At 40.6% G+C, this 15,361-nt stretch overlaps 1 protein-coding gene across 5 annotated transcripts in view; it reads left to right on the top strand.

The window, feature by feature from the left end:
* Nucleotides 1-15,361, top strand: part of KIF13B (kinesin family member 13B) — a 192,562-nt gene that overhangs the window by 71,521 nt on the left and 105,680 nt on the right. For all 5 annotated transcript variants that reach the window (XM_032265370.1, XM_032265372.1, XM_032265373.1 and 2 more), the window contains 5 exons: nt 1,378-1,558; nt 6,404-6,491; nt 8,170-8,304; nt 11,870-11,982; nt 13,083-13,194. In XM_032265370.1, the coding sequence (XP_032121261.1) occupies nt 1,378-1,558; nt 6,404-6,491; nt 8,170-8,304; nt 11,870-11,982; nt 13,083-13,194 (629 nt within the window). The remainder of the gene's footprint in view (nt 1-1,377; nt 1,559-6,403; nt 6,492-8,169; nt 8,305-11,869; nt 11,983-13,082; nt 13,195-15,361) is intronic.

Here is a 15,361-nt window from a genome sequence, read left to right as displayed (position 1 = left end):
CTTTTGCTTCTCTGGTCAAGAAAAGAAAATCTGTCTGAAGTAAACTGGTTACTTTTGTGAGAGTAAAGCATCATCTTGTCTACCTGGAAATGTTCTCACCGAAGAATGCATTGGATGTTTCCAAGAAGCCTTGTGTGTCGTGCTGAAAGAGCAGAAAGCTGGGCCAGGCAGTGACAGCTCCAGCCCTGCTCCTGCAGCTGGCCAGTGGAGAGACCTGGACAGTTATTTAACGTCTCTGCCCTTCAGTCTTCTTACCTGCACAGGCTGATGATCATAGACCTTCTTGTAGGGTTGTCATAACGAGTTCACATTGTGCAAACTTTTTACAAAAGTCCTGGGACTTAGGGAGTGTGGCACATTAGCTTTAGGTATTATAATAAAATGGTGCGTGACAAAAAGCAGCAACTTGTGGTTTAAAAGGATATTTACAAAAACACTGCTACTAAAAACAAAAGGAATTATACTTAAGTATCAATAGTTATTTGTTTTAGGGTGGTAGGACTATGGTAATGTACGTTTTTTCTATTTTCCTGTGTTTTCTAATTTTTCTTTGTATTTTACAATGGAGAAAATAATTTTTTTTTTTTTTTTTTTTTTTTTTTGAAATAGTCTTGCTCTGTCTTCCAGGCTGGAGTGTAGTGGCACGATCTTGGCTCACTGCAGCCTCTGCCTCCCAGGTTCAAGTGATTATCCTGCCTCAGCCTCCTGAGTAGCTGGGATTACAGGCTTGTGCCACCATGCCCAGCTAATTTTTTTTTGTATTTTTAGTAGAGATAGGGTTTTGTATTTTTAATAGAGATGAGGTAACATGTTGGCCAGGCTGGTCTTGAACTCCTGAACTCAGGCGATCCACCCCCCTGGGCCTCCCAAAGTGTTGGGATTACAGGTGTGAGCTGGCATGAGCCACCACGCCCAGCCAAGAAAATAATTTTATGTAAGAAAAAGAAGAGTATTCTTTAGTTTCCACACTAGAGTGAAAGGGTAGTGAGCTAATTTGCTCTGGGGTCCAGAGGGAGAACCTGTATTTTTTGTGCAATAATCACTGGTTGGGAGCAGGCGTGATAGCATTAATTAATGGCCCTTCCAGTTTATTTCAGAAAACTTTTACACCTCACTATTTCTCAGTTGTTTGAGGTATTTTTTAAAAGTATGAAGATGTTAAAAGAAGTTTATTTTTCTTTCTAAAGGACAGTTGCTTTTCACTTTCGCATGTGCAGTAAGAAAGCTTCTGTACTTGTTCTCATTATATTTGGGTATGTTTCTTACTGCATTTTGATATTTTGCTGAGTGTTTATAATTTATTAGGAGAAATAGAAAGAGGGTTATGTATTTCACTTCTCAAAGAGACAATAGTAACTCTGATTTCCGTTTTTTTAGGATCTGGAAAATCTTATACCATGATGGGCACAGCTGACCAACCGGGATTAATCCCAAGACTTTGCAGTGGACTCTTTGAACGAACTCAGAAAGAGGAAAATGAAGAGCAGAGTTTTAAAGTAGAAGTGTCCTACATGGAAATTTATAATGAAAAAGTTCGAGACCTCCTTGATCCCAAAGGGTAAACGACTTTCAGACTTTAGTGTTTTAGCATTGTGAATTAAAACAGACTTAAATAGGCTTAAGTGCAAATCTTATTTATTTATTTTTAGAGACAGGGTCTCACTCTGTCACCCAGGTTTCAGTGCAGTGACATGACCACAGCTTACTGCAGCCTTGAACTCCTGGACTCGAGTTTTTTTTTTTTTAAACCAAGACATTTCAGGTGGAATTCGGTTTTTTGTTTGCAGGCTGTGAGGTGAGGGAAAGGCATAATTAGAGAGTGAAACCTGGTCTTAAGGACAGTGAATTTTTAAAGATTCTCAGGAACAAAAAAAAGTGGCCTTGATTTCATGGCACAGACTTTGAAAGAGAATTGTGTCAGAAGTCTTAGGAGGCCTTCACAAACGCTGGTTTGACTCTACAGCTGTAGGTCAATGAGGAAGTGCGAGGTATCTAGAAATCTGTTCATTCACCGAGACTTCCTCGAGTTCAGATTTTAAGGAAGCGCAACAGTGGAGAGAGATGGAGATAATGACCACAGCTTGTGGCTTGTCGATGTAAAAACAGTATTAGGAAGGTCAAAGAGCCAAATAAGGTGAGGCCTGCAGAAAGTTTCGAGGACAACAGGAGGACATTTAGTTTTGCTGGATGAGGAAGATGATCAAGGAAAGAGGATCTTCGAGGCAGTGAATCTTAGTGAATTTCAGTCAAGAGCAAACAGAACCCTCAGCTCCTCTCTGTTGTCAGTTTTCCTTGACCAAGATGATAATCTTCAGGGTTCTCACAGGGAGACTGAATTGATGCTCAGTGCTTCTATACAAACTTTACTTAACAAACATTTACTGAGGGATCATTATATTGCAGGCACTATGCAAGCGTTCACAGTGTGGACAGAATGAGAGTTTTGTAAACAAATAATTAAAATACATCATAATCAGCTTTTAAGTTGTGAAGGAGGCGTCTACAAATTAGAGAGCAAAGAGACCATAACTGATATTGCTCTGAGGAGAAGGGAAGATTCTATAGAGTGTATTTCCTTGATAACTTTCATGCTGAGTGGGAAGTCTGTCCACTGGGAAGTTGGGTGAGAACTTCTCAGGCATAGGGAACAACCTCTGGCACTTTGAAGGTGTAAATTAATCACCTTTGGAGAATGATCCAGCAGCTGAGTGTGGTCGGAGAGTAGGATGCACAGAAGTCAACATGGAACAAAAGAAAGCCAAGGCAGGAGGATCACTTGAACCCAGGCTTCAGTGAGCCGAGGCTGTACCACTGCATGCCAGCCTAGGTGATAGGACGAGAGATCCTGTCTCAAATGAAATAAGAAATAAAAAATGTTCTAAAACAAAGAGGCCAGGGAGTACCTTACGGCCCAGGTTCCCACATCCTACTTAATATTATACCATTGCATATTTTTTTTCTTCTGCCTGGAATACTTTTTTTTTTTTGGACTTTGACCTCTGCGAAGGTCATCAGTTTTCTGAGATCCAGCCCAGACCTACTCTTTCCAGAAATTCTTAGCTGACTGACTTAATATCTGTTCGTTCTTGTGCTTAATCCACAGTGCTTGTATGGTATCTTTTGAACTTATCTGCATGTGTACAGTCTTTAGTAATTTCTTCTATATTTGTCTTGTATATAGGTTAGTAATTAACAGCTTACTTACAGTAATTACTTACAGTAATTAACAGCAAATTCCAAAGAGCTTGGAATTTGAATAGCTGTCCATCTGGGTCCTCTAATTGTTTCCTATTCAGCAGGTTTGTTAGGCTTTCCAGGCCTAACTTGTGAGCCTAGAGGGAACTTGGAGAAGGGAATGACAGGATACATTTACCTCAGAGGGCTGGGGTGAAGATAGACGGGGATGATACACCTGAGGTCTTAGAATATTTGCTGGCGTACAGTAAGTGGTCAATAAGCTGCTGCTCTATCTCCCCAGTGAAAATTCCCGGGAAATATTTTTTTTTCAGTTTCTGAAGAGTCAGAGTAAATGGATTAAAAACTCTAAAGGTGATCTCATTTCAGTAAAAGACCATTTGAGAAAACTTCATTTTTTCATGCTAGTACTGAATATATTAATTCAGCATCTAGTATATAGCAATTTGTTTTAATCAGGAGATGACAGAGGATACATTAAGAGGAAATATGAAAGGATAGTAGAAAATATGCTAGGTGAGAAGTAAATCAGATATTCTGTATCTACTTTATCAAGAGTTACATGGTAATAAGTGACATTTTTAGCGGTTGATCTTAGGGCACTATAGATCTTAGATTTAACAGCCATTTCCTTATCCCCTAATTTCACTGGTGATATGAAGGGTTGTTCTAGAACTTTCCTCTACGTGCTTTCTTTATTGTGGGCATTCGTGATTGAGTGTGGTTCAGTTTCTGTGCTAGTCATTCACTGTATGTGTTCTACATTTCTTCCCTTCCTCTCCTGCCTTCTTAGTTCCTAGCACTCTCCCCAATCACAGAAGCTAACACATGTGGAGTCCTCTTTGTCACCTTAATCTCGCTCATCTGCACTTTGTTAGCAAAGTTTGCTCGTTCACCTAGTGTTACTTACGTGCCAGGACTTGTGCTAGGAACTTCAGGCTCCCAAAGTAGTGAGACATTATTCTTGCTATTCTAGAGCCCGAAGTTTATTATAGTATAAATGGACAAAAGTAAATTAATTCCTGCCTAAGGTAAGGATTAGGAGAATCTGACTTAAGAGGTGGTCAAGAACAGATTATAAAGGAGCGTTTATATCAAGCTGAGGAGTATGCACCTCTCTTCACAGGCATCAAAGAACCACCAAAAAACTCTAAACATTGGCTGGGCGCGGTGGCTCACGTTTGTAATCCCAGCACTTTGAAAGGCCGAGGTGGGCCGGTCACTTGGGGTCAGGAATTCAAGACTAGCCTGGCCAACATGGCAAAACCCCGCATCAACCAAAAATATAAAAATTAGCTGGGTGTGGTGGTGCATACCTGTAATCCAAGCTACTCGGGAGGCTGAAGCAGGAAAACCGCTTGGACCCAGGAGGCGGAGGTTGCAGTGAGCTGAGATCGTGGTACTGCAGTCCAGCCTGGGCAATAGAGTGAGACTCTGTTTCAGAAAAACAAACAAAACTTTAAGCGTTATAATGTATTACTTATTTTAAAAAACAAGATTTTGTGTAGTTCAAAAATGGACACACATTTGTGGTATAAAATAAGGATAAACAAAAATATGAAAATCACCATTTATCTTATTAACAAATACTCTTAGAATTTGATTTTTAATTGACAAATGAGAATTATATATGTTTATGGAGTACAATGTGTTTTGATCATGTGTATATTATGGAATGATTGTATCAAGCTAATTAACATATCCATCACCTCACACACTTACCTTTTTTTTTTTTTTTTTGCGGTGCAGACATTTGAAATCTACTCAGCAGTTTTGAAATACACATTATGTTATTGACTGTAGTCACCATGCTGTGCAGTAGATCTCAACATATTCCTCCTAGTGCAAACTTTGTACCCTTTGACAGATACTTTAACAAATATTCGTAATATTTTTGGTTTATATCATTAAGTATGCTATCTGTGCTCTACATTTTTCTCAGATGTTCTTTGTTGAGTTTATTAATTCCTTGTTTGTTAAGAGGGTTTTTTTTTAAATTTATGAATATTTAATTTTAATTTAATTTTTTTTTTTTTTTTTGAGACAGAGTCTTGCTCTGTCACCCAGGCTGGAGTGCAGTGGCGCAATCTCGACTCATTGCAGCCTCTGCCTCCTGGGCTCATGCAGTTCTCCTGCCTCAGCCTCCCTAGTAGCTGGGATTACAGGCACATGCCACTGCGTCCAGTTAATTTTTGTACTTTTAGTAGAGATGGAGTTTTACCATATTGGCTACACTGGTCTTGAACTCCTGACCTCAGGTGATCCACCTGCCTTGGTCTCCCAAAGTGCTGGTATTACAGGCGTGAGCCACCACCCTGGCCTTAATTTTACTGAATCTTTTTTCATGCATTTATTTAAATGATCACACTTCCTGCCCCCCCCCCCCCTTAGGCTGTGATGAAAGTACATGGATTTTTTTTTTTTTTTTTTTTTTTTTTTTGTGAGTTGGAGTCTTGCTCTGTTGCCTAGGCCTGGAGTGCAGTGGAGTGATCTTGGCTCACTGCAACCTCCGCCCCGTGGATTTAAGCAATTCTTCTGCCTCAGGCTCCCTAGTAGCTGAGATTACAGGTGCCTACCATCACACCTGGCTGATTTTTGTATTTTTAGTAGAAATGGGTTTTTGCCATGTTGGCCAGGCTGGTTTCGAACTTCTGACCTCAAGTGATCTGCTTGTCTTGGCCTTGACCCCCCAAAGTGCTGGGATTACAGACATGAGTCACTTACCCCAGCCAAGTGCATGGATCTTTTTTTCCTATGGTCAATAGCTAGAAGCACTGCGATAAGCCCAATTTTGTATTTTGAAATCATTAGATTCAGTTTGTTGTCTTTTGTCTCTCTTCATGACTGAGACTGGTCTGTAGTTTTCCCTTCTTGCACAGTTAACATTTACTGAGTTTCTGCTCTTTGTACCACATTCTGTGTGAGACAAATAGATGGTTCATATTTATTTGACTCTGCATTCTTTGCAGTAGTAAATAGACATCTCACAATGTACCCTTTTGAGTGATGTGATATTTAATCGCATTATGGAGTTTCCTTCGAAGTGAGGATTTTAAAGTTTGGTTTAAATTCTTTGGGGATCAAGCCCATTGGTTTTATTTATTTGGGGTCTTTCTTGAATTCATTGTATATTTTTATGGAGCACAGCTGAGTCCTTTTTAGAAACAGGCTATTGTTAAAAAATCACTTCTTTGTTTTTCATGAACAGAAGCCGTCAGACGTTGAAAGTCAGAGAGCATAGTGTGTTGGGACCTTATGTGGATGGACTTTCTAAACTGGCTGTCACAAGCTACAAGGTAACAACATCCTGCATGTGAATGACTTAAATTCAGTGTAGTTGGGTGGGGCTGTTTTTTTTCTTGGCTTAATTTGTTATTATTTTTAAAAATTAAATGTATAATAGCATCACTTAATAAGTTACTTTTTACAGAAATCCTAAAAATGAGGTAGTTGATCAGAGACCAGCGAGTAAATATAGACTAGGATTTTGCTTTTAAATGGAAAGTTATTAGACTTAGTGGATCTACAGTGGGTTTGGAATAGATGTAGAAAATTGTGAGTTTTACCTTTTGCTGTTTTCCCATTCTGGGGCCCACTTTTACTTCCTTTTGCAACTAATGTTTTTACTTGAAGGCTTTTTATGTATCATGTTGAATTTTTTTCATAAACATTGTTTTAATAGAAACCTGTGATTTTCAGTTTTTGGTAATGTGTGTCAGTTAGGATTGTGTCAGTTGCATATAACATTAAAAAATGTAACAGAGTTAAGTTCTTTGAAACACGGATTATTGTCTCTTTTGCCCATTGTATATCTGCAGTGTCTGAAAAGTACCTGGTCTATGTAGGTACTTTCATTATACATTTGAAAGTGTGAATGAATGAGTGGTGATTGAAACAAGACTTTTCATGGAAAAGAAATACGGAGATAGACTCTCCAGGGCTGGTATGGTGGTCTCAAATGTGTTATTAGGGACCTAGAGTCCTTCCAGCGGTCAGCATAGAGTGGGGTGGTAATGCCCTTATTCCCTTAGTTCAAGATGGCTCTCAGAACCAACACATGATAGCATGCCTACTCCCTTAAGGGAAATTCCCACATGGCCTATTTTAATTTTAAATCTTATCCACTAAAACGTCGTGTGGCTAGACTGAGCTGCAAGGGCATCTGGGAAATGTAGTCTGTTAGCTCGGCCAGATGTGCTAAGTTGAAGATTTGGGCATCCTTACTGGAAGGAAGTGAAGACTGGGTAATGGGAAGCATCTAGTCAACTTGCGTATATTACCATTTTTCTCACTCCTCATAAGATCCTTGTGAGGCAGATGGGTGTCATAGATCTGCATTGTTATTAATGCAACTAAAATCCAGGTTTAACTGTTTCAGAGCTTATAACATTTAAAAAAAAAAATCCCATGATCTTCTTCTTGTATTTTACTGTCTCTGTTTTTTAGTAGTAGCAGCAACCAAGTGGTAAATCAATGCAGAAAATTAGTCTCTTGAGGTTCTAATTTTTACAAACAGGTCTGGTAAGATAGTGGTAGTTGGTGATAGGCCCGGATGAAGGGACAAAGAACACGAGTTAGTTGCGTGCTTCTTTGTATAATCTAATTTTTTTAACAATAAATTTGTATTGCTTCTGTATTAAAGAAATTCTTTTTTTAAATTTCTATATTAAATGGGGGCTGGTATGGCATAGTTGTTCATCTTGTGTGCAGATGAACAGCTGCAGCTTCTGAACTTTGAGCCGAAGCTGCCACTTCTGTACCTGTAGCAAATGATGTACTTTTATTTGAGTTTTCAGAGACAGTATTGGCTCTTGTACTCGCAGGGGCTCAACGTTCATTGAGAAACAAAATGTTTTTAACTCCAAATGTTGTTGACTAAGTAGCAAAACTTATAACGCATTTTGTGGTGTAGCAGAGTTTTAGTGTGTATTACACAAGTAATGAAACGTGGACCTATGACTTGTTTCCACTTAGGATATTGAGTCGTTGATGTCTGAGGGTAACAAGTCTCGCACAGTCGCTGCAACCAACATGAACGAGGAGAGTAGCCGATCCCATGCAGTTTTCAAAATCACCCTCACACACACACTCTACGACGCGAAGTCTGGGGTAGGTGTTCAGATGCATGACCTGTTTCTACATTTCTAAAGTGGATGGTGGTTTATTTTTTTCCTCTTCAGGTGTTAGATGAATTAAAGTCCTGGCTAGACTTGTGTATCCATGAGGACTCTAGACAAGAAACAGAAGCCACTCCAGCTCAGCAGAAAGGGGTTTCATGTAGGGACGCAGGTGATTTTGGGATTGTTGGGACATCTGGGTTCTAGACTACCTCTCGAGGAATAACTGTCCGAACAGCACACATCTGGCTACTGGGGCAGTGCCACCTCTGAGGACACCTGTAGAACTCCGAGTTCCAGGCATACCCGTAGCTGTGATCCAGGAAGCAGGAAGAGAGAGGTCGCTTCTGTCCATGCTGCTGCCTTGTAGCACCCTGGGAGCTGGAGAATATGCATGTGTTTCCCCAGTCCCTCTACCAGCAGAAAAAGCCAGAAAGGGTCAGCGGGCGGCCTCTGCTCTACTTCTGCTTTCCAGCCTCTAGCAGGTGTATCCTGAGCCCAGGCTGCCAGGGAGTCTGAGAAATGTGGGTTTAAGCTCCTGCCCGCTCCCACTAAAGGAAGGTGGAGCAGAAGTTAAGCGTACCAGTGGCCCAGGGTCTCTGTGCCAGCAGTTTTTGCATTTTAAACTGTGATGGATAACTGCATGAGCCAGTGGTAGTGCTCTTGCTTGCCAAGGCACTGTGCCTCACACCTGCAATCCCAGCACTTTGGGAGGCCATAGCGGGAGGATTGCCTGAGCCCAGGAGTTGGAGAACAGTCTGGTAACATAGTGAGACTCCATTTCTACAGAAAATTTAAAAACTAGCATGTGTGGAGTGGGTGTGGGTGGTTCATGCCCATAGACCTAGCGTAGGGAGGCTGAGGTGGGAGGATCGGTTGAGTCCAGGAATTTGAGGCTGCAGTGAGTTGTGATTACCCCACTGTACTAGACAACAGAGCAAGACCCTGTATCAAAAACAAAACAAACAAAAAACAAAACTAGCTGATTTAGCAGAGGTTCTTTTGCAGTGTTGCCTTCTGTGAAACACTATTAGAAGGAATAAGTGACACTCGGGAAATGGTACTGTAAAATCACTCGCTTTTGTAGAAGAAGTTTTTGAGTGTTTGGCTTTGAATCTTATGAAGATAAACCCAGTCAGAGATATACGTGCTTCTGCCACATTGCAGACTTCTCTGTTACCTAGTATATTTGTGTTTTCCCTCTTTTTACGTGAATTTTACTTATTTTATTATGATGTCTACCCCCTAGTGTGTCCATTTCAAATACCAGAAGGTAAAATAATCACCCTGGCAGAGTGCTGTATTTTGGCAGGATTTTCATCTGCTGAAAGCATATTTTTCTCCTTTTACCATCACAGCAAGATTAGTGTAACAACAAAAAGTTCTTTGTTTCTTATTTCCTTTTCGCCATAAAACAAAAACCATACTGTAGACTTTTTTTTTTTTTTTTTTTTAAACTGAAAGTATTTTTGACTTTGGACGCTGAATATCCTTTTGTTAACAGCATGTTTATTTATGCAAATAAACATCTATTTTAAAGGAAAGCTTTAAAAATGATCCAATCTACAGATTTTGGTGTTGGTTTCCTGCATTTCTTTTATTGTTAATGAAGTATAAAGTATGTTACATGTATGTGCTTGATAAGAAAACACTTTGATAAAGATATCTGTGTATCTGTATGTATGTAACATCTTAACTAGAAAAAGATGTGAATCTAACCCCTGACATGAAGTAAAATAGAATTACATAGGAACAAGGAGTACATATTAGAAAATGTTCTGAGATTTTGAGGGATTCTTCTATTATATGAAGGTCAGATTAAATTTTTATGTCAGAATTGCAAGCATTTTGTCTCAGGATTATTGATAAATATCCATGAAATTTTAAACACAGTTTCTAATAGTAAAATTTAAGTCTTGGAAATACTTCAATATATTGCTCTGGAAATTTTGTTAGGCGCCCTTCAAAATGGCCCATTTTGGAGGCACTGTGTTTCTGAGATAATTAGCTTTCAACTATAAATTTTCTGTGTCTCCATCATTAGTTGTACAGTTTCCTTATAGTGTATTATAGCAGCACAAAACACAAAACAATTTTAAAGTAACAGTAAATCCTTTTTTTTTGAGGTGGAGTCTCACTCTTGTCAGCCAGGTTGGAGTGCAGTGGCGCAATCTCAGTTCACCGCAACCTCTGCCTCCTGGGTTCAAGCGATTCTCCTGCCTCAGCCTCCCAAGTAGCTGGGACTATAGGCGTGTGCCACCACGCCTGGGCACTTTTTTATATTTTTTAGTAGAGATGGAGTGTCACTGTGTTAGCCAGGATAGTTTCAGTCTCCTGACCTCATGATTCCCCTGCCTTAGCATCCCAAAGTGCTGAGATTACAGGCATGAGCCACTGTGCCCAACCAAAGTAGCAGTAAATACTTATAATAAAAGGGTTTACATCATAAATTTAGTTGTGACAGAACTGCTTTTTGTATTTTTTCTTTTTGAGATGGAGTTTCACTCTTGTTGCCCAGGCTGGAATGCAATGGCATAATCTCAGCTCACCACAACCTCTGCCTCCTGGGTTCAAGTGATTCTCCTGCCTCAGCCTCCCAGGTAGCTGGGACTATAGGTGTGTGCCACCACGCCTGGGTAATTTTTTATATTTTTTAGTAGAGACGGGGTTTCACTGTGTTAGCCAGGATAGTCTCAATCTCCTGACCTTGTGATTCGCCCACCTTAGTCTCCCAAAGTGCTGGGATTACAGGCATGAGCCACCGTGCCCGACCGAAGTAAGAGTAAATACTTTTAATAAAGGTTTTACATCATAAATCTATTTAGTTGTGACAAAACTTCTTTTTGTGTGTGTGTGTGTGTGTGTGTGTGTGTGTGTATATATATATATTTTTTTTTTTTTTTTTTTTTTGAGATGGGGTTTCACTTTTGTTGCCCGGGTGGGGGGGTTGGGGTGGGATCTTGGCTCACTGCAACCTGTGCCTCCCAGGTTCAAGTGATTCTCCTGCCTCAGCCTTCCAAGTAGCTGGGATTACAGGCATGCGCCACCACGCCTGGCTGATTTTGTATTTTTGGTAGAGTCGGGGTTTCTCCATGTTGGTCGAGCTAGTCTTGAACTCCTGACCTCAGGTGATCTGCCTGCCTCGGCCTCCCAAAGTGCTGGGATTACAGGTGTGAGCCACCGCTCCCACCCTGTATTGTTCTTTAAGAGACAGGGTCTCTGTCGCTCAGGTTGGAATTCAGAGGTGCAATCATATAGCACTGGAACTATATGACTGCACTATCAGTTTCACTGCAGCCTGGAACTTCTGGGCTCAAGTGACCTCCCACCTCAGTTTCCCAAGTAGTTGGGACTATAGGCACATACCACCATGGCCAGCTGTTTTTTAAAAATTTTTTGTGGAGAGAGGATCTTATTGTGTTGCCCAGGGTGTTCTTGAAATCCTGGGCCCAGGTGATCCTTCTTCCTTGTCCTCCCCAAGTTCTGAGATAACAGGCGTGAGCCACCATGCCTGGCCCTGTGTTCCTGTTTCTTAGTGTTGATTGACTTCCTTGTAGACATCTGGAGAGAAAGTGGGCAAACTCAGTCTGGTGGATTTAGCTGGCAGTGAACGAGCAACGAAGACCGGTGCTGCAGGGGACAGGCTGAAGGAAGGGAGCAACATAAACAAGTAAGTGCTGGAAGCTTATTTTTATTGCTTTATTGATTTAATAGCTAATATGGGAACATCCGTAGTTATTAAAATAACAAGGTGATTTGGAATTTTTTTCTGGTGTTTTCAGCGGGCCTGGGCTCATTTTAGGTTTTGTTGAGATGCCTGATGCCTGATGGGGCCGAAGAGCACAGCCTCAGTCAGGTCAGGGTTTCTGAGCAGTGATCCTATTGCCCTTTTGGGTTGGGTAATTCTTTTCATAGGGAGGTGATCCTGTGCTTTGCAGAGTGTCTAGCTGCATCCCTGGCTTCTCCCCACTAGATGGCAGTAGTAGCCGCCACCTCCCCGCACCCCTGGTTAGGTCAACCTGAACTCACTCTCAATGGCTGTTCCCTGTTGGGGCACAGTCACTCTACTCTCCAGGTGAGAACCACTGGTCTGAGCTGTAGAGAAGATCAGGGGTAGCTGATCTCCGAGTGGAGCCGTTGATCTTGACCTTTGTGATGCTCTTTGGAGAAACATGCACTAACCACATTGAGCTTTTCCTTTTATAAACACTGTCGGAGTTGTCCAAGTCCAAGAAGCTAAGACTTTATGAAGTAATATTTAGTTTACCAGTTCTTTCATAGGGTTAAATTTTCTCCCTGAAGCTAAATTGTTAGCTCATTATGGGTAGGAAGCTTTTCTGTTCTTGTGGCTCCCAGAAGGACACATAGGAGTCATAAGAAACCAAACCGAGATGATAGAACTCCGTCACACAGATGCTGTCCTGCTATTGAATCTCATATGTACAATTTTTGTTGGTACTGTGGTTTAATTATTGTGTTTCTGTCTTCCTTTCTTAAAGGTACATGGTTTTTGTGTTACCTTGACTTGAAGATTTACAGCTCACATTTTTATGTGCTAAAAAATACTGGGCTAAGCGTTTTTATTGCTTATAGCAGTATTGGGAGAAAATAGCTATTTCAAGTTTTGTGCTTTTGAACTGAGCGGCAAAATGCTGACAGGGTCCTTTTCACATGCAGGTCCAGGGCATCTTGGTGTTCAATCTTTGTGCTAAACTGTGACATATGATAGCCTCCATTTTTGTAGTTATTTCGGTTTGTTGCACCATGCAGGTCCCTCACCACCCTCGGCCTGGTTATCTCAGCCCTTGCAGATCAGAGTGCTGGCAAAAACAAGAATAAATTCGTTCCATATCGTGACTCCGTTCTCACTTGGCTGCTCAAAGTAAGTTTTTCTTTTTTTCTTCCTGGCATACTTCTGGTGGTTGGCAAGAAGGAAGGAAAAAGAGTAGAGCGTTAATCCCTTCCAGGTATTATGTCCTCCATCGGTGGGCAAATGTATAATTATTAGGCTCTTACGGTAATGACATTTTTGATGGAATAAACATAGGTTTTTTTCCTAGCAATTCACAACCCAGCTTACTAGAACCTGGGTGCAGTGGGGTTGCTGGGTGCACGTGGAATCACATGATTGCTTCCGGAGATTTGGGGGAGTAGAGAGAGGGCCTCGTGTGAATCTGACTGCTGCCTGAGTCATGGAGGAGGAGCCTCCGCTGGCCCCATGCTCAGCTGGGCCACCCTGGCCTTCCAAAGACCCTTTTGTTGGGCTGATATTTTGGAGCTTGTTTTCTGTTTGATTTCAAGACGTTCAGACCTTGCTAAGTTCTGGGGTACAGGTGCAGAATGTGCAGGTTTGTTACGTAGGTATAGACGTGCCATGGTGGTTTGCTGCATCTATCACCCCATCATCTACATTAGGTAGTTCTGTTGTTAGAGGCTGCAGAGTAGGGCACACAGTCAGTCACTGATGAATGGATTCAGCATGGAAGAGCAGTGGAAGTGAGAAAGAAAAAAGCCAATGTCCAGTGGGAGGAGGAGAACGCATCCTCCATTTTAAACATAGGAAGACGGAGCGCACTTGTTGCCTTCTTTAGCTCGTAAGGGAGATAAGATGTGCACACGCTGTTAGAACATGAGTTTGTGATAGATCCATGGCAGAGAGAGTGATAACATGTAATAGGAGTTTGGTTAAAAAAGACGCTTCGCAGCTTCCGTCAGCCTTCTAGGACACCTTTAGTCTTCATAAGATGGTATGGTGAGTTGGATATCGGACTGGGAATTAGAGGATATAAGTTGCAGTGATAATTTAACCCTTTTATAGAGGTGTCGCCTGACTAAATCCTTTAATACTTTTTTTCTATTTTTAAAAGGGAGAAATAATTTCATGTGCCCGGTTTAGTTTTGTGATGCTTTATTTTCTTATTAATCAAGAATTTGTTGAGCACCTGGCATGCGTTGCATTAGGGGTTGAAAATATTAAGATGAGTTCAACATGGGCCACCCCAGTAGCTTGGTAAAGGACACAGTTACTGATTTAGTCCACAGCATGATTAGAAAATGGCCTTTGCGAAATAATGTAGGAGTTTCTCCTGGCTTCTACCTCCTCTCAAGAGTTACTAGTATTCAATGTTTTAATTCAAAACTCCGGGCACTATAACATTTTTTGCATAAATGTCAGTGTGTTCTTTCTTAAATATAATGCTAAAATTCAATAAATTTGCCACAGTAGAAAATTGATTACTTCCTTTGGCCAAAATGCAGAACTGTTAAAATTTAAATAAAAGTGTAGAGAAATTGTGATAGTTAAAACTCCTTGTAATGGTTCTTCATGCAACCTCACAAACATAAAATAGTAAGAGGTAATTGTTAGGAACAAAACTAAAACAATTTGATTCATCATAAAGACGATTCTAACTTTCAGTCTTTTAAAGTAGAACATTTTTACTCAGATTTTGTTATTGAAGTCACTGATGTCAGTCTACATAACTAAATACCTCAGTGCTTTTACCCTAACTAAAAAAAAATAAATTTACTTTTCCTTCCTGTCTCAAACAGCATAAGCACTTCTTCTTCTGCAAGACTAGCAAAAATATTTTGTAGTTGTTTTCTCCTGTAGAATAATTAGAAAAACAAGCAAACAAAATTCAAGACTTTGGAGGATGAATATAATCCTTTCTCACAAAAGCCATTAAAATGGTACAGTAAATAGATATCTTTAAAAATGAGTGGATAAACTTACATTTTTATAGGATACTAAGTCTAGAGATCTGATGGGCAGTGTAAGGACTGTAGTTAATAACACTGTATTGTATACAAAAAACTTTGCTAAGAGAGTATATTTCAGGTGCTCTTATCATAAAAGGTAACCATGGAGTGTAGTGGCGCGATCTCAGCTCACTGCAACCTCCACCTCCTGGTTCAAGTGATTCTCCTGCCTCAGCCTCCCGAGTAGCTGGGATTACATACAGGCTCATGCCGCCACACTTGGCTAATTTTTGTATTTTTAGTAGAGATGGGGTTTTGCTGTGTTGCCCAGGCTGGTCTTGAACTCC

The sequence above is a fragment of the Sapajus apella genome, unplaced genomic scaffold (genome assembly GCF_009761245.1).
Source record: "Sapajus apella isolate SASKATOON/1434 unplaced genomic scaffold, GSC_monkey_1.0 scaffold150, whole genome shotgun sequence".
Classification (NCBI taxonomy): Eukaryota; Metazoa; Chordata; class Mammalia; order Primates; family Cebidae; genus Sapajus; species Sapajus apella.
This window is presented reverse-complemented; position numbering and strand designations above follow the sequence as displayed.